The 27,182-nt window shown below is 37.9% G+C and overlaps 1 protein-coding gene across 3 annotated transcripts in view; it reads right to left on the bottom strand.

Annotated features, from left to right (window-relative positions):
• Window positions 1-27,182, bottom strand: part of COMMD7 (COMM domain containing 7) — a 51,647-nt gene extending 24,465 nt beyond the window's left edge. Inside the window, exons 1-9 of one of the 3 annotated variants that reach the window (XM_075176511.1) lie at window positions 27,040-27,182; window positions 25,816-25,869; window positions 24,948-25,050; window positions 16,520-16,576; window positions 16,387-16,424; window positions 14,160-14,250; window positions 14,037-14,086; window positions 13,456-13,504; window positions 12,964-13,056 (exon numbers count right to left, since the gene is read on the bottom strand). In XM_075176511.1, the coding sequence (XP_075032612.1) occupies window positions 12,980-13,056; window positions 13,456-13,504; window positions 14,037-14,086; window positions 14,160-14,250; window positions 16,387-16,424; window positions 16,520-16,576; window positions 24,948-25,050; window positions 25,816-25,869; window positions 27,040-27,120 (600 nt within the window). In that variant the 5' untranslated portion in view covers window positions 27,121-27,182 and the 3' untranslated portion in view covers window positions 12,964-12,979. Of the gene's footprint in view, window positions 1-12,742; window positions 13,057-13,455; window positions 13,505-14,036; window positions 14,087-14,159; window positions 14,251-16,386; window positions 16,425-16,519; window positions 16,577-24,947; window positions 25,051-25,815; window positions 25,870-27,039 lie in introns of those variants that run through there. The other 2 variants (XM_075176510.1, XM_075176512.1) reach the window with 2 other exon arrangements.

Raw genomic sequence — 27,182 nt, 5'->3', positions numbered from 1 at the left:
CTGAAAAGTATATGGCAAATTGAAAAGTCATATTTTTAATATTTACCTGATTATCGTCATCTGTTAATGACTTGTCTTCCTCTAGCATACAATCCTTTATAAACTTTTGTATGTCAGTATTGGGAGGAAGACAGGCCCTCAACACTACTCGCCAATCTTTCTTAGTTGGTTCATGAGCATTGCCCAGGTCTTTGACAAATTTCTGACATCAGGCCAAATCTTTCCTAGGGTCTGAGAAGTCAGACATAATTGAATGCAGCTCAGAAATAGTCCATGGACAATGCATTGCTACAAGTTTTATGGGAACTACACCATCTTTGTCCGCTTTCCCATTGAGAACTGCTATTGAACAGACAAGATGTAAACCTACCAAATCACTACATGCTGGACTAATTGCTGTTTCAGTACAATGAATGTTCCCTGCCTATTGATTTCTACACTACTATCACCAATTTCAGCTGCCGTCTCTGCTGGTGGGACCGCTCCCTTTCCTTGCCTGCATGGCACCTCTTGTATGTTAAATGCATGGGCAATGGCTGAAATAACAGTGGGTTCATCATCTTTTTCAGAAACATTACCTTTTAAATTACTCAATATAGGATATAAATTGCTTGTTTTATTTTTATCATTTTTGGTATCGGCTGTACTTTTCCCCCAGTTCGCATATGGCGGCGGGGGCATGCTTCCATTCCCTTCTCTTCACTTTGCAATGCTTCCTTACGCTACACATGCGCTACCCTGCCACGTGTTCCCTTCCTGTTGCCACAGTTTTATACAGTTGTTGTGTTTAATTCTCAGTTTTAAAGACTTAATCAAACAGATTTTATCTCTAATAGTACTTAATACCTCTGGATCGAAACTACCAACCTTAGGAAAGGGTTTCACACATTCATTGGTCATCTTGACCCACATATCACAGTACGCCGTTGCGTACACACCATATTTCTTACACATAATATACTTTGCAGATCCTATTGGTCCTGCTTTGCCCTGTACGTCTGTCATATCGGCCATCTTACACGTTTGTTTAGCATCCATGTGGAAACGGAATCCTCAACACTTCGCAGTGCAAAAACTCCTGAGAGAGATTTGTGGTGGCCGTGGACGAATTTTATAAGCTGCGTCCACTCACTTCTTCTCCACTGTGTACTACTAAGCAATACACGCGATTGCCACATACCCAGCGATTTCCCCAACCCAGTCACGCTCATCTGGTAGCACGAGAATATCAGCATAGCAATACCCCGCCTTTCCAGTGACGTTCCTGTTGAGTACTCTACCACTGGGAGCACTAAATATTGAATAATACCAGCCTTTCCAGTGTATTTTCTCCCACCAATCACTTGTTATGTATGTAATACGTGCGGTCCAACTGTGTAGCATACAGATACTAAGCTATCTATATTCCAGGCGATTACAATTGCGATTGGTCACAAAATTACCCTGCTTTTGTAAACACAGTATACCTTCTCTGTATACCTTTCCTCGGTTATCGTTTATACCCTGGTTCGTCAAACAGCAAACGGCATCAACTTTACTTTGTCTTTACAATCGCTCAATTCACAATTCAAATACACTCTTGTTTTCTGCACAGAAAAATACTTTCCCCAAATGGTTGTAATAACTTCTCAGAGGTTTTAACAATTCACATCAATATAAAATACAACAGGACTATCAATTCAACTGTTTAAACATGTGGCAAATATACAGGGAAATATATATATATGCGTGTGCTATGCAAACAATAAAATGACAATAAAAAGAAACAGTTTTCTTTCTTGTCCCTAAGTTTTAACCAGCGCCCCTTGGATTAATCAAAGCGGATATTCGGTTTTGCATCAGGATGATAAAACAAGGCACAGAGCTATATGCGTTCTTACCCAATTATGATGCATCTTCCACCCTTTGTTGAGAAACCGAAATCCGTAGGTTTTGCGAATTTTCCGGTAGCGCGATTTAGCCGAGCTAGAGAGACAACTAAATAATACCACATATCAGGCCCTAGTAGGAGATCCCACTATCACTTACCAAAAGCAACTAGAAAAGCTTTTGAACCAAACCGCACTAAAAGATATTCTTAACAAGAATGAAAAACAATATTTTTGTGTAAAAAATCCAAGACTTCCAGTTATTTATCAAATGCCCAAGATCCACAAAAAGCTTGTAAATCCGCCAGGTAGACCAATCGTTTCAAATTACTTACTTCCATTTCCTTACTACAAATATATCTAGCTAGATTGTTACTTACAACCCATGGTGTTGCAACAGAAAAGTTATATGAGGGAGACCGGTCATTTACTTGAAATCCTAAAGGATATAAAATGGGAGTCTAATTAGTTTCTCATGACGTGCGATGTGGTATCTCTATACACCATAATAAAACATCAAGTGGGCTGTAACCATGTAAGAGCCATATTAGAAAAATAATCAGACCTCCCTCAAGAACAGGTCAATTTTGTTCTTTATCACAACTATTTCTGGTCCAGTTGTAAATACTACAGACATGTTTGCGGGACTGCGATGGGTGCGATTTTCACGCCTAGTTACGCTTTCCTGTTTGTTACCCACTGGGAGGAACTGGATGTCTGGAGCAACATCCCGTTTTCTGGCAAAATTTTAAAATGTTGTTGATACAAAGATGATGTGTTCTGTATCTAGATGGGAGATCGAGAATTGAACCAATTTGTTGAACTTATCAAGTACAACAATTTAAACATTGTATTTATGAGTAATATTAGGAGCCAGAAAGTAGAATTCCTTGATTTGGAAACTTTTGTCAAGGATGGTGAATTTGCATCTAAGACCTTTTTTAAGCAGGTTGACTGCAATTCTTTTATACCAACATCTAGTAGCCATTATAAGAACCGGCTTAGTAATATTCCTAGGGGACAGTATACCAGACTAAGATGCAACTGCTCGGACTTACTACAATATGATGAGCAGGCTAGGATTCTTTTTTTTTTTTTTAAATAATTTTTTATTGGGCTTTAATACACAAACAGGTTATAAATGCAGATTCACCAAAATGGCATGGTAGGCTATTGATAATGGACAAATAGCATCATGGCACCAGGCCAATATGGACTCAAGTACATAGAAAAGAGATATACCAAACCATACATATAGCTGATAATAACCTCTTAACATAAAACACACAGACAAAAACACGGGGAAACAGGAGAGGAAGGTTAACATAATAAGGGAGGATGAGGGGAAAATCTGACAACAATCCTCACTCAAAAGCTCAATTTAGGGCACCACTAACCCAGCACATTATGTATCTACCAAATACAAAACAGACCTATGTGACCCACATAACAAAATCAACATTCGAATGCACAGTAGGAACAGTACCAATTGATTAGTCAGGTCAGGCTAGGATTCTTAAAGAGAGATTTTTTAAATAAATTCTATGAGGAAGACACAACAGCAAAAAACTATTTGCACCAGAGAGGGACAGTCTTTTTAATAAAAAAAATAACTGATCAGAAGGTGGACTCCAATTCCATAGGTGTAATAAATCTCCCCTTCATCAACAAATTCAGTAGAGATTCCAAGAAGGTAGAACATATAATTAGGAAACACTGGAATATTCTACTGGGTGACAATGAATAAACAAAAATCCTGCCCCCCCAAACCCAGGTTTGTGTACAAAAGGGCTGAAAATCTGAAAACCAGGATAGTGAAAAGCACCATTCTCCCTAAAAAGGTAGAAAAGGATGGCATCTGGTTAAATGAAAAGGCGAAAGGCTACGTTTATTGTAACAAATGTGCGGCATGTAAAACCAGCTAGATCAGAGACACCAAACCAGTGACAACCTTTACATCTAATGTCACTGGGGAAAGCTTTAATATAAAAGATTACATGTGACAGATCTGGCATAGTCTATCTGCTGGAGTGCCCCTGAGGAAAGCAATACGTGTGGAGGACAATCAAGAAATTGTCTATTAGAATCGCAGAACATCAGAGAAACATTAAAAACTAGCTTAACACACATAGGGCCCGATTCATTATGGAAAGTAAAGCAAAAAAATGAGTAACTTTGAACTTTGGCAAAACTATGTTGCAATGCAAGGGGTGCAAATGAGTTTATTGTTTTTCAGATAAGGAAAAAATTGGCTGTTTTTTCATGTAGGAAGCAAATACTTGACAGCTTTATTTTTACACTGACATTAAAAGTTGATCTAGGATATGCTCTACCCCAATTATAAATCTGTCCACACATTTTAAATTTACCTCCCCTCCAATACAACATTGTTCTGCCAAGGTTCAAAGTTTCATTTTTTTGCTTTACTTTCCTTAATGAATCAGGCCAGACCACTTTCTTAAGTATCATAACCATGACCCTACCAAGCAAAATTTTGTAGGTATCCAAACAGTTGGTAATCCATGGCGAGTGGGTGACTATATGAGACACATATCTCAGAAGGAAGCACATGGATCTAGTCTTAAAACCCTTGCACCAAGAGGTCTAAATATAGACTTTGAATTGAATACCTTTTTATAACACAGAATTTTGTGACATCTATATACTCCACCCAGCCTTAGATTATGCTTTTGACTGAATATATTTATTGCTAAAAATAAACCAAAATGATTATATATGTACTTTTGCCGGTTGGTTAACATATGTTTATTTCTGTTTTTATAAGTGCTATAGTTTTATGGAATTGCTGTACCTGTCACTTTTGTCACTTGTGGACTTTTTCTACATCACCCTTAACTGGAACCAATTAGAGACCTTCATTCAGTTCCTAAGACTGCCATTCAAAGACTAGAGCCAATCATTGAGCAGATATGCAAATTGGAAACATTTATAATAAGGAACAAGTACCATCTCAATCTGACTTTGCTTTTATTAATCCCTGAGGAAGCCCATAAGGGCAAAACACATAGGATCCTACTTCTGAACCATTTACACCTTTGACATCTATCAGACTGTATTGTGAGTAGTACACAGCGGTACACTGTTCGTTGCCAAGCCTGTTTTCCAACGTGCGCTCCAAGACCAGGAATGACACGACAAAGACCGGTGAGAAGGTAAGGCCAGCTGACGAGTGTTTTAGAGTATTGCATGCAATCAGAGATGCGAAACTGAACAGACTAAGGTAAGGATTTAACAGAGGACCAGATTATCAGGTTGGATTGTATTCCTCCGAATTACATCATTCTACAATTTAATCTCAGGATTATTGCTGCTGCTTCTGCCACCTGATGCTTTTCTTCCCGGACTATTCAGCCTTGGTCTTTATTGTGATTGCCGATATTTGCAAGCTCTTCATGTAGAGCTAATTAGGTCCAGGACTTTCCAATTTGGAACATTGGGATAGTTATTTCTCTTACTACTGTGATCCGGTATTTTTACGGACTTTTGCACTGTTGGGACTATTGTTCTTTTGTGCAAACTTTTATCTATTAAGCATTGCAATATGTATTTGTTGATCACTAGAATGGCTTGTAGATGACAAGTTATTACTAGCTAGTATTTATGTGTGTGCTCATCAATACAGTTCCATAGAATGTTTAATGTGTTCATCTTTGAATTCCAATAATCATTGCATTTATAACTTGATGGTCCAGACCACATTTCTTTCTGAAATAAGGTTGTATGTTTATTATAATAAACTGCTTTTTATTCTTCACATATACAAGTGGACATTCTGTGTCCATATTATTGCGCCTAGGAGCCTTTTGAACTATTATTGTCTATATTGCACCCAAACACTGCTTATTATCACAAACCTTCATATATCACACCTAAATCTCATTAAACTATTATGGTTTATTACTAGATACATTCTAAGCCCCTTTCACATTAGCTACACTACACCATGTAATATTCACGGTACTTCAGTCATGTTACTCATGCACACATCTAACTGATTTACAACAGGAAACAACAAAGTCATGGTTTATCATTTTAAGGCTACCAACTAAGGCTCATTTTGTTTTTCAGATTCTTTTGAAAAAACAAAATATTCAAAATATATGCTGAAACAGAATTACAATGACCAGATATCATATATATTGCCCTAATGAGTATCAGATCAAAACCAAATAGGAGAACTGGGCCGTACAAGATAATTATGGGTAGAGAGACTACCATCATCACCTCCCGTACCTTTGCTCTTGAATTGCAATTGATCAACTAATTTTTTATCCGATATGCAATTTATTTTCATGCACAGGTTTACGGATCACAGGGAAAGGAACCAGACCAGCCACGCTACTACACTGAAACAGATTGGGTCAACATATAAAGATGCACCAGAGTGAATCTGCACTTATCCCAGGTGGACTACTGTCCAGGTTGAAAAACATCTGGATCAATGCACTTTAACAGGAAGGAACAAGGAAAATAATGCTGCTTCTCCATCAACGTCATCAACCAAGGTGCTCATTACCATACATCAGGCAGAGTGAACATTTCTGTTTCAGCTTCTTGTAAAACACACTAGTTTGTGAAGTAAGAGTACCAGACTTTCCACACTGGAGGCCATGTGAGTTCACATTGGGGACACAATTATATCCTTTTCTCTTGTATCCATCTAAGTCTCTGTGACAAGAAAGTTCCTTATGTGTTTCCATTCCTTTTTCTTTTGCAACTATTTTGTCCATACAGGATGTGCCATATGGGCAGACAACAAATGGATGAGAATGGTTACGCAGAATTCTCATTACAGCCCACTAACTGTGCTAATGTCCCCATTTCTTAGTTCCTCTTTCTTGTTCTCTATTTTATTATTAAAAAATGTATCTGCGCACCTTACTTTCAACTTTCTAGGCTGACAATGTATTTATATTTTGTCAAATTTTGTTTGCATTTATTACATTATATGTTTAATAATTTAAGAGACACTTGTGTTCTTGACATTTTGCCTACCTTTGTCAAATGTTGTAAAATGGTGGTCTGTGAATAAAGTAAGAAAGAAAAAAAAAACAAGTCCTGATTAAACTGCAGTATGGCTTTTAGAAACACTACAGAGCACGAGGGAAAATGAGCGGAGAGGCGCGAGATGTCCACATGCCCCATCACCAGCAATTGAAACTTTCCAAACCAATCATTTTTTTCTTTGGGTTCCCATACATGACACATTTAACAGTTCCAAGATAGTAACAGTCAGTGGGTTCATAATAGTGGGTCAGTTAAGAATCTTGCATTCCCCATGCCAGAGATATTGAGCACTCCTCGAACCCCAATATTATTCTCTTAGCCATGATGTACGCAATTCATTTTTATGCAAGTAGGAACAATGCTTATAAGTGAGCCCCATAAAATTGGTCAGAGCTATGTTTTATCAGAAATGAGACACACGCCACCCCTACACCCCACCCAAGAAATAATTAGTAACTTTAGGACTATTTTAGCAAGTTGGAGCCCAGGGAGTTAAACTTGTAACAATGGATCTATTTTTTTTGCTTTATGCTTGAATGCCTTTATTTGCTTGTTGTAATTACCAAATACTATATTGCTAAACATGTAAGCACTTGCTGGATGTTGATATACATGGGCAAAAAGAACAGATAGCACAGATTGATCATCATCATCATCACCATTTATTTATATAGCGCCACTTATTCCGCAGCTCTGTACAGAGAACTCATTCACATCAGTCCCTGCCCCATTGGAGCTTACAGCCTAAATTCCCTAGCATACACACACAGAAAGACAGACAGAGATAGAGAGACTAGGGTCAATTTTGATAGCAGCCAATTAACCTACTAGTATGTTTTTGGCGTGTGGGAGGAAACCGGAGCACCCAGAGGAAACCCACACAAACACAGGGAGAACATACAAAACTCCACACAGATAAGGCCATGGTCGGAAATTGAACTCATGACCCCAGCGCTGCGAGGCAGAAGTGCTAACCACTTAGCCAACGTGCTGCCCCAGATTGATGTTGCCATACAAAGGAAGCAAGAGAATAACGAACTGGAAGTGTATAAAAGTATAGAGAATATAGTCCTAATACATGTATAAAAGCAGCAAATTTTAGAATGCATTTTATGGGCCTAAAACTGTAGGTAAAGATGGAAACCACCAAACATACGCTACTTTATATGGTGACAGACATTCTATTCTAGTCTGTTTAAGATGGTTTGAAATAGTCCTTAAGACAGCAAATGTAAAACTTGTAAAAACTTTTAAATACATATTTATTACTATTTATGTATTTGTTACTTATCCTGTTCTGGACTGAGCCCTATCCCCTCCAGAGAGCAGAGCCATTGAAACTCCTTCCAGGTCTTGTAAGTGAATAGAAGATAGATTTATTACCCTCAATTCACCCAGTCTTCCTCTTGTACTGCTGCCTGTAAAATACAGTCACATCTATGTATTTATTCAAAAACGCAGTGCAGAAGATGGCCTGCTCTACCTACTTTACAAGTGTCAAGTAGAAAAGTAGTTGCTGTGATGACATCAGTGCAATAATGCAGAGTAAGTACAGGCAGTCACTTTGCAGGTTTGATTCCCAGAGTCAGATGAGAGCTGAACATTAATCAAAGTGGGACAGGTGCAGGATAATAGTAATACTGCTACAGAATTCCTTCTCCCAGCTCGTCTTATTCTACAGAGAGCCCCCCCCCCCCCGACCCGACACAAATACAGGGACCTGGCTTCCACATTTACCCTCAAACATAGCAGCTCTGAGAGAACATAAGAGACATAATTATTGTTAACACTGGCTGATGCCAAAAGGTAAGTGCCATTTAAAAATTACTCATATACAGTTAGTTATGTTCATTGCATGGTAAGATCGGCTGCAGTATAAACTCTTATTATCATTGAAATTCCCCTCTAGTAAATCCTGTCAAGCCAGCAACACCAGTTATGTTTTTCAGGTTGCTGTATCTGATTTAGGTCTATTCTGGGGTCGCAGAAGATGATGTTTCGTCCGTGCAGTTGGAGGTACAATATTCCCATTAAATAAGGTGTAGCTGTTAAAAATACGCCCAAAAGATCTGCCCCGTCACATTTAAACAATAATAAGGCATTCTACCTGTGGTCCCTGTGTTGTGACGCCAGCTAAGAATAAAAATATAAAAAAAACATGTTTTCCTAAATGCATAGGTTGCTGTGTGCAAGTTTGTTTACTTTTACTGGAAAGATGCCAAGCAGGAAATTATGCCATAGTGACACTGTTGTTTGTTTCACCGAACCAAATATGTTAAGTGTATACTAGACTAGTAAGGACAAGATAAACAATATCACAACATTTTGTTTTGACTTAAAGAGGAATTAAGTGATTTCTCTGTGAATTATGAGCATCCTTGTCTGTACTCCTATTGATGTACCTCTGGTCTATAACAGGATCCAGGCTGTTGCAAGACAAAAACTTTTTTTTTCTCACCTTTTGTCTCTCCTTCCTTATTGCCCGTCTGGGTTGTGTAGCAGCACAATATGAGGCAGTCAATCATAAAAGTATACGTCCCTCTGCGGCTGAAAACATATTTCTCAGTTTGCATTAATGCAAAACAAATAAAACAGATCGTTTGATTGTGGGGGGAGTGTTTTTAACTATGCCCATTATACTTTCTGTAGTGGTGGAACGGGGCTGGTATGCAATACCATCACTTGTCCTACTGCCTTCATTGCAAAACCATCAAATTCCATTCACTTACATTTTCTGTACTGGCACCTCTAAATTTCCACTACAAGTCTAAGAATGCTGATAATAGTGAATAACTTGTTTTCAACTTGCTTGATTTGGCTGCTTCATCTGAACCAATTTATTAAATATTAATGTTTTTTTCTTTAAATATTTTAAACAATCACCAAGTTTACGTTAGTCACTTTAATAATGATCTCTTAATGGCAACAGTATTTGTTGGCGTGCAGAACTTACTGCAATGCTCCTCCACAACTTGCAAAAGGTACTGCTTCTGTTCTTCGCTTCGTGTTATCGAAGCATTGAATTCTTGGATTAGCGCCACACCTCTCTCAGCAAGATCCTTTACTACCTTCACCGAGTCTGCAATCTTCTGATTGTTTTGGTATGATTCAAGGTTTTGCATTCCGCCGGGTCATACTCCAAGAATTCCTCAGTCAGACCAAGAATTTTGATCAAACTCAGCGTTGATCTTGTGACGAAGTTATGTAAACCATTTGTTGCTGGCTGAAGAACTGGTGGAATACGTTTCAGAGGATTGTCAGATCCATTTGTGTGTTTGATAGCAGCAGCCATAAGTTGTTTCTTTTTTCTGTTGACACTTCATCATTAAAGAAACAAACTGACCAGTATTTCTGAAAGATACCATTGTTGGTTGTTAAATGCCTTTTTGGCTACCGTTGCAACTTCTTTGTTTGGATACACAGACAGTGCATGTAACAAGGCAAGGTCATTCCTTGGAGCTACAGTTGGTGATGAGCTCTGGAACCAGTATCTCACATAAATGGCAATAATGAACAGACAACTTCCTGCAGATGATGCCAAACTTTGCCACACTACGATATCCCGCGAGTCTTCCGTGACTCGCTGAACCCTGGCTGCTGTTGGATTGTACTGGTTGTGGAACAGCCACATCTTGATGGAGTAAATGGCCCGGGCCATCCTGCGAGCCTGATGGATAGCTCCAGGAAATACGAAATGTACTCCATGTGGAGGAATGCCTCCCAAGGATATTATGGCGAGTTCCAATAGCTCATGGTAATCATCTCTCGGTTGGAATTTCTCCAAATGAGCAACTGCAAACTTAATGATGTCATCTTTCCAGGGAGCAACCACAGCTGATGTCTTTTCATCTTCAATTGCTGTGCTGAATGAAGCTTGATCGATTCTAGGCCAAAAGTCTCGAAAGCGGACGTAAAGCTCCATGTTTGGAGATTTAGAAACATCATGGATACTGAAGACCTTTTCCAGCATTATTTCAGAAATGTGATGTCGACAAACCAAATTTAGTAGTGGTCGGCCAATCTCAGACTCCAGCAGCACAGATACTCCACCTTTCACTAGAGTGTTAGATGCTCTGGTATCAAAACATAGCCCCTGGATGTTTTCCCGCAATCCCTACTCATCTATGGTTTCCACCATTGCCTTAGCTATAGTTTTTGTGGTTCCATCCTGAAGTTTCAGAACTGAGAGCAGCTTTATTACACGGTAATAACAATAAATATCTCTCATATTATTACTCACTGACATGACTGCAGTGCATTAGGTTATTAATGTTCACTTCTATTTGTTCCTGCAATTATACAGCATTAATATAAATATTTATAATGCATATTCTTAACATAAATTGTGTATTGGCAAAGTCACTAAGTCTGATAATGTGTAAAATCGTATAACATCAAACTTTGACCATATTGTGCTAGTTAAAAATATACACTGAATAAAAAAATATTTATGATTCAATGTCAGTATACCAAGTGGAACTGAACGATGGGTATGAATGATTAAGTATGACAAAACAAAATTGGCCATTGGAGATGGAATCACCCTAATATATTATAAATATATATATATATATATATATATATATATATATATATATATATATATATATATATATCTATAATATAAATGCTTAGTGGCGTGTGTTAGTCTGTCTGTGTGTGGAAAAAATAAAACCAAGCTGCAGCGCCACCTGCTGGGCGGAGTTATACACTGACATACTAAATTCTTAGTGTGTGTGGAAAAAAAAATTCAGAAAGGGCTGATATTTTGTATACTAAGATGTTTTTAATTTGTTAATTTAATTTGTTAATTGTTAAAAGTGTTTATAAAGATTTAAAAAAAATATATATATATTTCTTGAAGGAGAAGTGACAGTTGGGAGTGGTTGCCGGGGGTGACAGTGGGGAGTGGTTGGTGGTTGCCAGGGGTGACAGAGTGGGAGGAGTGTGATACTCAGGACCGCTGAGAGAGATCCCTGTGTCTGGATAGACATCTGGATAGATGTGGCGATGAAAATGAAGGATGAGGTCATGGAGAAGAATGATGAGGTGGTGACATGTGGACAAAACCACGTTAAAAAAGGGCGCTTACATCGGGAAGTAACGCTCTTCCCCTGAGGAGGCCTGGCCTAGCCCCAAATGCATGACAAGAACCTTTTTTAACACCTTAAGTAGCTTGATTTGACTAGAATGCATGAGTATCATGCACGGGTTAACATACATACATACATACATACATATATATATATATCTATAACATCAAAAAGACAGGGGCGCTTCCATGGTGTAAAATCCAAGTAAAATGTTTATTCCCAAAACATAAAAATTACACGTACCTGTTTTATGTTTTGGGAATAAACATTTTACTTGGATTTTACACCATGGAAGCGCCCCTGTCTTTTTGATGTTATAGGTGTGTTGCTGTTTCCCCGTGGAGATCGGGTGTTTGAAGGGAATGACGCGCAGAGTACGGTCTGCTGGTGTTCAAAGTATCGTGGACTTATACAACGATTAAGAATTTACACTACCAAATACTGAACTTTTAACTTTTGTGCGCACCGTCTCTATATTTAATATATATATATATATATATATATATATATCTATATATATCTCCATATCCACATACATACACACTACAATGCTGAGTCAGTAACTTCAGATGTGTCACATACAGAGATATATCAGCAGTCACTGAGCAACTAATGTTTCAGCATAGGGAGACGTATAAGCTACATCATATGCTATAAATTAAAATATTTGTGTCATGTTTCATTATAGTTTAAGGTGTGAACCTATGAAGTAAGGGAATATTGTTAAATTCTAATAAATATTGAACAGCAGAGTTGTGTAACACACAAGATATACAAAATATTTTATTTGGGGTACAATGTAATTGTGTCTGCAGATTAGAATGACATGAATTATCCATAAACAACCATTAACCAGACAAGTGTCAGTGTACAGGAAGATCTCATCCTGTACCAATGATATTCAAATTCTAAGATGATCTAGATGGATAAAATTTAGAAACACACAGTCCCCCCGCCCCCCCCCCCCCCCACACCGGTGGCGGTGACTCATCACGTGAAGCATTCCAGGCTGCTCTTGGCACGTTCCATCTCATGCAGGAAACTGTAGAACTGGGGCAGGGTCAGTTCTATGGAGAAACATTCAGTCAACCACCAATTCATCACACTAAATACAGTGTACCGCTTTCTATAGTACTACTCTGCCAAGGCAGGCGTAAGCTCACTTTCTATAGTACTACTCTGCCAAGGCAGGCGCAAGCTCACTTTCTGTAGTACTACTCTGCCAAGGCAGACGTGAACTTACTTTTTATAGTCCTGCTGTGGCACAGTGGGCGTGACCTCACTTTCTATAGTCCTACTCTGACACAGCACGACCTCACTCTATATTGTAGCAACATATGACATCCGACAGCAGGTTGCCAACCAACCATACTGTGAAATCTCAAGCATTATGATTTTTTCTTGAATACATTTTATTTTTGCACACATTTTACTAATATACAAGTCTGCACTCATCTCAAACTCACCTACATAGACTGGCTCCAGATGGTGGCCTCTTTTAATAACCATCTTCAGCTGAGAGATAACATGCAAAAGATATTTTCTATCACATCAAAAACAACCAAATACAAAGCCAAGTACAGACAACTTTAAAGAACAGATATTGCATACAATACAGTGTAGATGGTGTGTTGGCTACATCAATATTTATGAGAACGCAGCCTATGAATTCATCAACAATCAGTGATATCAGGAATCATGGTCATAATGTTCCTCCGAGATATCATTAGCGATCAATGCATTGTCACGAGTACACATTTAACTCATTAAACGGCTGCTTTCCCCGTGTGTATAGAACAGATGCTCTTTAGAAGGGCTACACCACACTTATTTTGGTGCCACATAGCCCAACATTATACCGCTAGGCTCAGTACAGATACTTTACATATTGTTGATAATTAAATCCACAACAGGTCTTGTTGCTTTGCATGGTTATTTTACTATTAGTATTTTTTATTGTTATAAAAAATATTTTATTATGTTGTGTACCCAATACACAACTTTTTAATGCAATGACCTATTCACATTTGACACGTATAAGATATACCTGTAGAAAAATACTTCCAGCTTTTTCCAGTTCACTGCTCGCTGCTGTAACTACAACGAAAAATGACGATCATTACACTTGTACAAAGAGAATGGTCCTAGTAGATCTGCCATTGACACTCACCTCCGAACTTCCACTCCATATCCACCAGCTGGTTAATACTGAGAGTGCGTCCAACTGCTAGACGTGTGAGAACAGCCGCATCACAGCTCCACTGAAATAAAAATACTCAAGCTTAAATTTAACTTGGTTATCACACAGCGGTCAGTTACAAATGGATATGTGAATATTTCGGGAACTTGCCATCTCGTTACAAACAAGCTTGTAAACCCTAAAGTTAAGCAGAAGTAAAAAAAACAAACACAATTATAATGAACATTAAGCTACCCCCAGTTTTTAAGATAAAGCCAAAAACATTATAAAAACAAACAAAAAAAAAAAAAACACAAAAATTATGGTTTCACTTTAAACAAAGATCTAAGCTCTCGTCTACCTTTATGGCAGAAGGGAATATGTGACATATTAGAGTGACACCTTCTAATTGTGCCAGAACAGTGTAGTCACTTATAGCAAGCAGACATTTGCTTTGAGCAACAGGCCGCCATTGGGCCTCATGCAGCCCTCCAAGCCTTCATCTTTGGCACCCAGCTCCTTCCTGCTTTATTGACAGATTTGTAATTTTGTAGCTTGTAACACTTGTTTAATATGCTTACTGATATGGGTCTCTTTCTTTGATTAAATGTAACTTATTACAGAGATTAAGGGTAATTTGCCGCCATTTTGAAGGTAAGAGGGCTGCACCATTCGGCCTCTGAAGTGTATCGGGTCTCCCATCACTGCACAAGATGAATTGTTTGTTATGGGTTACAGACCATTTAGACCAGTGAAAGCAACATGTGGGTCGTAGGCCGCCAGCAACCCAGTGAACATTCACCTGCGGCAACTCAGTTCTGTGCCTCTGACTTATTCTCTGCTTTGTAAAAAGGCAGAGAATAAACCTGAACAGGAGCAGCCGGATTCTGCGTCACATGACCTCCTCTGCACACTTCAGCGGTCATGCAGCACAACCAGTCACGGAAGGAAGAGATGCAGGAATAACTGCACAATGTGCTCACCCTCCTTCCTCTGCTGCCTCCGGGTGTTCAGGTAAGTGATTTTAGACCTGTATGGGAGGGGTTAAGTGGCATGTGGAGGTGGTGCGAGTGGCATGTGAGGGAGGGCTGAGGAGCCTGTGGGGTCATATGAGGTGGTCTTGGGGGTATGCAGGGGAGGGATATGTGAGGAGATTTGAGTGGCATGTGAGGAAGTCTGAATGGTAAGCTGGGTGCATGCAGGGAGGTCTGAATAGCATGTGGGGGAGTGTCAGAGTACATGTAGGATTTGTTCAGTTGTGGGGGTCGGAGGGCATTTTATGACAAACGGAGTCAGAGGGCATGTGGGAGCCCCCATCACTCATCCCAAAATAGTTCCACATGCACTAAGACCCCACTTTGTAGAAAAGCACTTTACAAATAACAAGCTACTTTGAAAGACACATATGGTGAAGCAAAATAGCTGCTTCATCTCAGTCTTTCTGAAATATCAAAATAACTGCTACATTTCCTATAAAAAACATGATGACAGGAGAATATACATAGTATATTTGTAGTTAACCTTCTATAATATTTGGATCTATTTTCCCAGTCCAGTACAATCATTTAAAATGTATTGTTAAGAGCACAAAGCTGAAATAAAGACAGAGAGTCCCCTCTCAACAGGAAGAGATTACCCATATTTGGTTCATATCAAGTATGGAATACATCACGAGCTTGAAGAATAACACAATGAAAACAATTCTGTTTGGGACCAATTGTATGATCAAAGCACCCCAATCCCGGGCAATGAATAAACAAGACTAACATTTTACAGGAAACTGTTTACACCCCCTCCCCCTAAGCTCATCCTCCCCACCCTCCCTCCCCTTGCCCTCCAGTTACATTCTGTTTTATGACTACATTTTATTCAATAAAGCCAACAAATTATAACCACAAAATAGGCACAGTGAATGTTCTGTATGATTTACTCCCTGTGGCTCTTCTTTAAGTAGTTACAACTCCATGTAATTGTTAATAGTTCTGCTTTGCAACTTTGTGATATGTTGATATTTTATAACGTGTAACCCCCTGAAATAACAGCTCTGTACTCGGTGTATATTGTTAAAACATTAAATAAAAAGATTTTTAAAAAAAGTTATTGCCAAAGAACAGGGCAGGCTTAGTCAGCCTTTATTTCCTGTTTGAACTTGTAGCTCAACCATGGGAGACAAGTTACAGGTTGTCTAGTGGTGTATTAAAGAAACATTTGTTCCCACCTCATCTGCAAAACATCCGGCTTTTTCCTCATCCAGCCCTGCAGGTTACACAATAGACAGATCAGGAAACATGTCAGTGCAATGAGGTTAAGAAAAAAAAAGAAAAAAATAAGTCATGTAACAATAATCTCACCTAGGACAATCAAGTCAGCTCGCAGTTCCTCGGACTTCAAATTCCTTTTCAATGCACCTTGAACGGAAAAAGTAAATCAGCGATGGGGCTCTTGTTACAGTCCAATCAAAAACAGAGGACAAATAAACAAAACTTATCTTTTGTAAACTGTACTGATATAACAGATATCATCAACCTTGGTAAATTACATTATGGAACAAATAATGTTTTGCAGCAAAACCCACTTATCTTACTTTATGGAAGCTTCTTGGGAGCACATATGTACAGCACAGAAGAACATTAAAAAAAACGAAAAAAAAAAACAAAAAACTGTTCTCCTTCACTAGCACCATTGTAAAAAAAATTCTGCTACACAGTGTATCACAAGTAGCTAGTTGGATCATTCTCAGGGTGATAAATTGGTATTGTATACTAAATCTATTGGCCTGTGTGTGGTTATAGCCAAACCTGGTAGCAGAGGGGAGCGCAAAGTGGCCAGATGCACAGTACAATCTGATTGCTCAACACGACTCCTGAATGGCACTTCTGACAATATCGCCTAGAGATCCAGCCTATTGAAAACTATGGAAATTGTGTCTAATGACCAAATTTCTCTATATGTGGCCAGCTTAAAAGGGTTGTCCTAATTAAACTTGTCCCTCCCATCTATAGGTATTCCGCCGTTAGCAGAGTCAAAGAGCTGGCTCAAACTTGATTGAGTGCACTACAAGTCACCCATAGCTCTTCAACAGGGCCCTACTGTAGAACTATAGAATGACGGAGAACCACAGAGCAGGCTCAATATCAGATTCACATAACTTTGCTGTACATAGGGAGCATGTTTGATTAAAGAGTAGTTTTCCAAGGAGAAGGTGTTAAACAAATCCATGTTTTTTGGGGGCTTGGAAGGGCTAAAGACAATTTGCATACATAAAGTAATAAAGACATGTACATTTTCTCATTCTGTAACAGTGCTCTTTAATTTGAAAATATATAAAACAATATGTTTTATTGGCAAAGCATAAAACTCATATGTAACATGTATTTACCATGAAATGGAAAATAAATGTGAAAGTGAATTAAAGGACAGGCAGAATATGGTAGAATTCAAAAGTTAACCAAATTTACAAATGAACTTGCTTTCAGTTTGGGATATGAATAGTTCATTAGATCTTAAGCTACACAAGCCCCTAGGTTGACATTTTACTAGGGTCTCCCTCTAACAGGAGCCCTGGGGGTTGCTGTTTTTCCTCCTGATCACCCTCACCTCACCAGTTTTCAGCTGCAGCTGGGAGAAGCAGGGATACCTTAGTGAAATGTTTTACTAGGTGGTAGTGCTGCTTTAAGAATCAGTCTAGTAGGAATGCTATTGCTGAGGGGGAGATGCAGTTGTGAATTTTTATGTAAGCGATTTCCTAATAAGGTGATGAAAAAAAATAACAGTTAACTGAAACAGTTTAACAAGTAGTGAACACCTAAGGACAATTTTCATTTGCTACAGCCACAAACTACAATTCTCATCTCACTACTTTGCACAATGTAACTTCCTTAGTTTATTTATTTATTTTATTTTGTTCATATAACTTAGTTCATTGGCTTATACTCAAATCCATATAAAATCTCACAATGTTTACCAAGCTGATTTTCTTACTACCATTCATTCTAATGTATTATTCAACCAGTTGGCACAAAATAAGGTGAAAACTCATCAAAAAAGTAAAAAGTATCCTGAAATAGAGACAAATATAAAAAGTGACATTCTGATAAAAATCACATCTATTTCTCATAATTAAAATCCTAAAATTAAAAAATCCCTTAAAATAAAATATATCTTTGCAAAATATTAAAAGATAACGTGATCAGTTACAAGAAAGCAAAAATAAGATTAAAAAAAAATAATCAAAAGAGCTCATGTTGGTTCCTCCAACTAAAATAAATATTTAAATAGACCCTTACTGGAAATGAATATTCATTTATTCTTATTAAATTACCCCTTTCCACAATTGCAATATCCAAGGTTTTTATGACTCACAGCAGAGCGTGTTCCAATATACTGCATTCACTTTCAAGGTATCAAATGAAGGATACACTATTTCCAACTTAATTTGGTTTGCATTAGATTGCACTATAGCTATATCACCGTCGACAACGTTCGAGATGCTGAAGTTCAAGAAAATTTAAGCAGTACTTTAATTTAAAGCATGCCCTCTATTATAATAAATGTTGTGCCTGAAAAGTCTATGATCCAAGCAGACATGTACAGATGTGCACAAATCTGTGGGTACCTTTCCAGGAAAAAACGAAGAACCCATAGATTTCATTGAAATAACTTGAAAATGACAAAAGTAATTGGCATCCATCATTGTTTATTCCAGTTAATACACATCAGACTTTGCATTTGGATTCAACTGAATATATCCTTCTGGGAACGTAATGATGCTATTCTATATACTTGTGCTGCTTTCATAAGCCCCTCTCAGACAATTTTTGCTGAATCTGGGCGAATTTCTTCCACTGGTTCCAGCATTTTACACCTCCGCAAAGGCTCCTGGACTGTATATCGATATGTAGTGCAATTCCCCTCACTTTCTTCTGAGCTGCAGTGGAACAATGGGTTTCTTATAGCAGCCTTCTGGCACTTTGAGTTAATTAAGGGGGAATAATGAATCCTTGAATGATCGTGTGGACATTTGCTTTTGGGAACAATCCCAAGAAAAAGAAAAGGGACGAAAATCAGGTTGGCGACTAGATTCCATTCTCCTCAGTCATCTTCTGAAGAACTAATGCAACTTGGATGTTTTAGTATTTGTTCTGAGGAACGGAAAAGTAGATTTAAAAATAAATTGTGCCTTTACTGTGTCGAATCGGGTCATTTGCTTGCCATACGTCCTAAATGTTCGGGAAACGCCAGGATCAAACTGGCTCAGGAGAGGTTAAGTTAGGCTCCATCTTTCTCCTACTCTCCCGGAACATGGGAACTGTTCTGTCAGTTGCCCTTATTTATCCTACTGGATCTATGACACTTCCTGCATGTTTGTACTTCAGAGCTGCAGGAAACTTAATTCCTTCTGAGCTTGTCTTCTGTGTTCTTGATTGCTATTGACAGCATTACCATTCATTGTGGCACTATTCAGTCCTGTACTGCTCCTCTAAACTTTCAGCGTGGGTCTCTGCATAAAGAGACGGTTACATTTCTTGTGTTTCCTCATACTACTAGCCCTATCATTGTGGGTCTTCCCTGGCTTCAATTACATTCACCACACATATACTGGTCTTCTGCTTGAGTCCTGGCCTGGGGATCCTTGTGTCAAAACCATTGTATCCGCAAGATTACAGCCAGTCTAGGAGTATAAGCTCTGTCCACTTAAATTAGTCATTCTATACCACCACAATAGTGGAGCTTTCAGGACGTCTTCAGTAAACAGCACTCTGAAGTTCTGCAACTCCTTTGCATAAGGGACGGATATGGGACTGTTCAATCAATGATCTCCCTGAAAAAAAAAATTCTTGGTGGTCGTGTCTATCAACATTCTCTTCCTCAGATGCAAGCCATGTCCTATTACATTAAATAGAAATTACAATGTGGAGTCAATAGACCATCTTCTTTGCCTGTGTGTAGGATTTTTTTCATAAAGAAAAAAAGATGGAACTTTCAGCCACGTATATAGTACCGTAGGCATAACTCTGTGACCAAAAAAGAATTGTTAACCTCTTCCTCTTACTACAAAATTATGTGATCGTATAAAAGAAGCCTCAAATTCAAAAAGTGAGATCTTCATGGAGCCTAATATTTCATCCATACACGCTAAAGGGTGTAAAATTGCTTTTAAAACCCAAGATGGCTATTATGATTACCTGGTGATGTCATTTGGATTATGTAATGTGCCAATGAAATTTCAGAGTTTCATCAGTAGCAATGATATGCCCTATCATTGTCATCCAAATAAAATTCAACCCAATCTGGGCTGTGGCTTATTTGGATGACATTGCTCATCAAATCCATATGGCAGAAGTGTTTTCTCATCTCCGAAAACATGTTATCAGGTTTACAGAAGGACCCAGAAAAAGTCAGAACTGTTCACGACTGGCCTCCCTTGGATTTGCTATTATTGGCAAATTATCTGTAGGTACATCCCCTTGGAAGCTCCCATCATTTCTTGTACTCATAAGGTGTCATACACCAAAAATTGGACTGCTGTTTCTTGCAAAGCTTTCCATTCTCTGAAACAGGTGCTCTCTTTGGCAACAAATCTCAAGCAACTGGACACATCACAACCTCTCGTCTAGAAGTAGATGCATCTTCCAATGAAGTAGGTGCTATTCTTTCTCAGAGATCCACCCTTGCAACTTCCATTCAGGCAAGTTCATTCCAGGAAACTATGCTATCAGAGACAAAGAACTCTTGGTCATAAAATTTGCCCTCGAAGAATGGCCGTATTCTCTCTAGTGATCCTTGTTCCTGTGACAATTTTTACTGATCATAAAAATCTACTATACCTTCAAAAACGGCCCAGTGTTACAATCCTTACAAGGCCCATTGGTATGTAATTTTTTATTTAACAAGTTGAAATCGTCATATAACTTTTATCCATTGGACTAAATTTAAAAAGCTTAGGCTTTATCTTGTTCTTTTATGGTTGAATTTTGCCTCAGTAGATCCTAAATGTCTACTTGCCACTTCTATCACTCACCCTAGGGGCAAAATCTTTGTTTTACCCAAGCTCCAAAGGCAGCTTCTTCATTGGGCTTACTCTTTTTGCCTTTCTGGACATACCAGTTCTCGGAAAGCTGAGGAAATCCTCTCTCAGAACTATTGGGTGCCGACCCTTCACCAAGACATCAACATTTTTATTTCTGCATGCTCTACCTGTGCACCAGGTAGCACCATTCCTCGTTAAGCACCATTTGGTCCCCTGCATTTCCTATTTCTGTGAGACCATGATCCCATATTGACATGGATTTTATTACCAATCCCCCTCCCAGCAGACAGTATAACACTATTTGAGTAGTGGTAAACTGTTTTCCAAAAATGGTTCATTTCATTCCACTGATCAATTTACCTTCTGTCTCTAACTTGGCTACCTTGTACATTAAGGAAATATTCAAACTTCATGGATACCCTCAAGAAAATGTATCAGATTGTGGGGTGCAAATTCTCTTTAAATTTTGAAGGTCTTTGTGCGAAATTTTGAACATCCGCCTCAACTTCCCCACTGCGTATCCCCACCAATGAAATGGTCAAACTGGCAAATCAGGACCTGGAGACTTTTCTTAGAATATATATTTCAGCCAACAAAGACAACAGGGTAGACCTCCTTACCTGGGCACAAAAATCACTTTTAAGAAACATCATTCTCTACTCCCATGTTAATTGTAGATGGCCTCCATCCTCTGCTGCCAAAAATGTATTTCCTGTGAGCTACTGATGTCCCTACCGTGAATTCATTATGCAGAGATTTTCTGATATCTGGTCTGATGACATGAAAAATCTCAATATTGCCAATTCCCTTCATATCTCTTTGAGCCCCCGATTATAAATCAGTTCTCCCTGTCATCTACTTCTTCTCTTATAAATAAGACTCATGGGGATGAATTTGATGGTTAACAAATTCTTAATTCCAGAATTTCTTGTGGGAAATTTACATTTTTAGTGGATTGGAAGGGTTATGGTCCAGAAGTGTGTGCTTGGGTAAATACTACAGAAGTACGAAGTTCTAGACTCAAATAGGTTCCATCTGAGATTTCCCGACAAACATTTTTAAGGTGTTCTGTGGCCACCCTTAAGAGGACAGGTACTGTCAAGAGCCGGACCTTTCAATACACTTTCTGGGATCCACCCTGCTGAGTGGATGCTTCTCGTATGCCACCAATTCCCCCTGGTCCTGATGGCCGCCACTGTGCTGCTTGCACGCCAGATAGTTGTAATCTTGGCCTTCCTCTCATTGGTTCCTGGCCCCCATGCCTCCTAATTTCCCCTTGCATTATTTAAGTTTGCTGGTGCTGCAGTATGACGACAGATCTTCATGTCAAGGTAGTTCCAGCATCTGACAGTTTGGCTCCTGTCTTGGTATACTCCTAGTAACTGCATCATATCCTAGTATATTCCTGGTATCTGCATCACCTTCCAGTTTAAGCACTGTACTTACACCAATCAAGTGTACTCTTGGTATCACCATCTTCAAGAGTCTAGCTGATATCATCTGATATCCATTATACTTACGAGATACTTTTTGGCTGCATCTTCAGTATCTCCTGACAGAGTCCCTACTAGCTGCCGGTCACACCTGATATATGCTAGATAAGTCAACGACCGGCGTGTGACAGCAGGGAAGACCATACCTTCTTGCAGGGGTCCTTGGCAAAAACCTACACCACATTAGACTCTATGGGGCATATTCAATTGTTGATTTTCCGCGCAGCGGAAAAACCAGTACAGGTAATACGGTAATATGTAGCTGGATTTCAGCTCGCGGCTCCCTGTATTAACTGTTTTTCCTTGCACGATTACCGTAATAACGGTAATTGTGCGCGGACCGCGGGATTTTCGGCGTTTCCGCCAATTGAATACGCCCCTATGCCTCCACCCTGGATAGTATCAAATAAGGATGACTGCCTTGAGTCTACAAATCCTGTGTGCACCTGACATTATTGTTACAGTATTGTTGAATTATATATAATATGTATGACTTTTTTTCTCTAATTTATGAAACACTTTTTTTTCCCCATTAAGTCCCTTCTGAAATTTGAATGCTGACTACTATCACTAAGAAATTAATAAATGTATGTATATGTGCTATTAATACTGAATAACATTGCAAGATATACATAATTACTCTAAATCACAATTAGAGCAACCTAGGAGGAAATTAAGATCCAGATCAATCTGTCATACAATATATATATATATATATATATATATATATATATATATATATATATATATATATATATATATATATATATACACATACATCTTCTAGAAATTACAAACTTTTCCAGCACAGTTAATAATTGTATTGACTTAGGGCATATTTACAAATAAATTGCTGCCTCAATTTTCTTTAAAGGCAATATCTCAAACATCCCTATACTGTACATCTTATTTGAGATTATAACTAATACAACTATAGCCCCTTCTAGTAAAAACTGAACTATGATGGAAACAATGTACACTTTATTTCTATACTTTAATTGAAAACGCACTTTAATTGAGCACACATATATCATCTATTGGATATAAAATGCTAAACAGTGTATCTGATTCGAGAAAGAAAAAAATATATATGTTTGAAGCAGTGTATCCTTAATTTTGAATCCTTAACTGTGTGAAGGCACTTTATTGGAACACACACACAGCACCTCCAAGTCATAAATATATTTGAAATTACAATTGTAGATAGTAATAAATAATATGAATAAATACTTATTTTCCAGATAATTTGAATATTTATAGCAGAATTAAAATGGACCTGCACAATATATTTCATTAATTTTTTTATGTTATTTTCACTCTTTTCAAATTAATCGTGTCAGGTTTAATTATTTTTCATGGAGAGATATATAATAAAGGCATAACTGAATTTCAAATTTAATTGGGGAGAAATAAAGATTAGATTTTTAATAGAATGTCACTGTATTTTTGGATTTCAAGAGTGCCTCTATTTGAGAATAATTTTATTCTTTTATGGACTATTAATATATTCTGGGGTGCAAAATAAATATATGTAAAACACTTGATAATATTTATATGCAAAGTAGGAGTCCTTTCATGTATGGATAGTTACCTATCTATATTATGAAGTCTCCACAAATACACTTTCCCTCACTCTCCCATACTTCATTCTGGTTCGGAAAACTACAGAAATAGAGCAAACCCCAAATTGTATACAGGTTATTCATCACTGATGTAACTTCTAATAACCATAAAAATGTAAAGCATAAAGTGCATTATTCCTTACATTACACCTTTCCCTAATGAACACGGAGATGATGAAACTAAAAACTCACTGTTAATACAGATATTTTTAAAAGGAGTTTACCAACAATTGTATATAATATGTATAATAAGAAATTTGTTTAAATATATTTGGTCTTATTTTGTATCAAATTACACATTATCTTAGACTAATATATATATATATATATATATATATATAGTATATTGAAAAGTGCCTTATATGAGCATTATGTTTTTTTCTATTATTAATAAAGTGTAGTTATTTGGGTGACCACATCTAATTGTTGCTACTAGCGGCTCTGTTTTCACTAAACACATGTATCCACGGTTGTTTGTTTGTTTGTATCCACTTTTTCTATGTATGGTGGTAAATCATGAAGATTGGTTAAACTTCCTGACTGTCTTTGTGAGGTTTTTGGTGCAATACAACATCCTAATACCTACTCAGAGTGGAACTTATTCCCAATATTTAGTCTTCTGTCCTATCCTCACCATTTAGAATAAGCAGGACACTCCTTACTATATTTTTCAAAGGTCCCAAGCTGATTCCATTATGTTTCACAAAGTCTTCCAGTTGAGCAGTGAACTGATCTACCTATAAGAAAATGGAAAGAGATACAAATTTCAATAAAAAAGGACTGGATGAGCCTACAGTTCCCTTCAATACACATATGCCTAGTAGCATATGGTGGGCCTGATGTTATTATAGGTGCTATAATAACACCAGGGATATCATATGCCACTAGGCCTTGCCCCAAAAATATTTGTACTATGAGAGAATATCAAATAAAATATTGACAGGAGCGCTTTGGAAGGACCTAAGCAGAGAATGGGCACACAGAAAAAATTGGTGCTAGAAAAAAAAAAACTACCCACAATTTCTAAGACATTTACTTAAGACCTGAAATAAAAGGATATTTACTGCCAATTATTTGTTAACTGCCTGCAATCCCCTGCCCCCCCCTCCCCCAAACCTTCACTCCCTCCTTTCCTCATCCCCCCCTCAGATTTCCCCCTTTACTATGTTATAAAAATGTAAAAAGATTAAAGGCCCCCTAGAAACCACCACAAAAAACAACACCATAGGTATAAGAATAAAGAAGGCACTGCTAGCAAGCTTAGCAACATCCTTATAGAAGCTACATAAAATGTTGCCACATGAATATTTTAATATGTCCATCTCTTAATATTTGTATTGGACAAATATAGAGGTCATTTTAAATTAGAGGACATATACCAACACAAAAGTTCAAGTAAACAGTGAAACACCTCACATAAGTCAATACCCCAAGCTCACTCTTGGGGCCATAGTGGGGAATGGTGGGCTTCAGGTGTAAATTGGGATTGGTGTCTGTATTACCTCTTTTTGTTCTTTTAAAAAGGAAAAAATCACTTTGCAAAGTCGGGAAACTTGCTGTGGAAGAGAAAATGTCAGTCAGATAATCCTGTAGAGTACATTATAAACAGAATACCTATATTTATATTTTATTATATCCCTTCAGCAATTAACTACTTTAAGTCTAGTGCAAATTAGAGACTGAAAGTAAATGTCTCATTGGTTTCTGTGATTTAGTACAAAATATACACCCCAATCCAGTGTTAGTAAATGAGCCCTAATTTAAAATTCCATTCATTGTGAAGTTAGTGTTATAAAGTTAATTTGAAATATAAACACCATAAAACACACTTATGGAAAGGCAAAAGATCCTTAAGTACAATAACCTAAAACCTTTCTCCAGGAAATAAAGATATTTAACTATATATCACATGGCACTGTTAAACATATTTTTATATGTCTTTTTCTAAAGAGATTGGCATGTTTTAGCGGGTTTTACCACAATCACTCTATTCCAGGGTTTCCCAAACCCAGTCCGGCTCACACGTGACATAATTAGGACCACCTGTGGATCTGTTACAATGTGTCATTCAGTAATGACTACACCTGTGCTCCAGCAAGGAGATATGGAAAACCTGCACTATTCTAAAGATAAAAGTGCTCATGAATGGCACAAACTTTGACTTTCTTGTTTTCAGAATGGATTTGCAAACACGTCATTTCATCGCATAATTCTGCTAAAGCTTTTTTATTCTATAGTAATATGTAGAATAACCTTCCCTTAATGACATCAAATTAAAAAATGGTTCATTTATATTGCTTGCTATCCTGTCAATCAAATGACAAATGTAATTTGTTTGGAATGTCTAGGTGTGACCACTCCGCATTCATCCCCTACAAATATCACTTGTCTCCATCAACTCTCAACTGTCTGTTACTGTCCTATAGCATCGTCACATCTCTGTTGTCACTTGTCTAAATTCACCACGGTCACTATTTCTCTGTTCATTTAATTTGTGCATTATGACCTATTTTTCCATCACATGCTATCACAACTTTACTACTGTCATTTACCTGCCACTTGTCTCTATGACCAACCTCAACATTCACTTATCTGTTATAACTACAGCTGCTTAAACAATTAAACTACATCCCTCTCCATTTGCCTCTTGCTGATTCTATCACATGTTAGTTGTCTCTATCACTGTTTGTTCCCTACATCTTCCACCTGTGTCTCCGTATTCCTACCTCCTCTGAGAGCTGCCTCATATTTTGTATGTCAGAGGCCACCGAGTCTGGCAGTGGAGTCGGGGAACAGCGAAGCGCCATGATTGCTTGAACAGCTACTCCCGAGCAGCAGCTGACCGATCATGTGATTCACAGGCGCTTGT

Source organism: Mixophyes fleayi, chromosome 6 (genome assembly GCF_038048845.1).
Source record: "Mixophyes fleayi isolate aMixFle1 chromosome 6, aMixFle1.hap1, whole genome shotgun sequence".
Taxonomy (NCBI): Eukaryota; Metazoa; Chordata; class Amphibia; order Anura; family Limnodynastidae; genus Mixophyes; species Mixophyes fleayi.
Note: the sequence above shows the minus strand (reverse complement) of the source record. Positions and strands in the feature narration are given on the sequence as shown.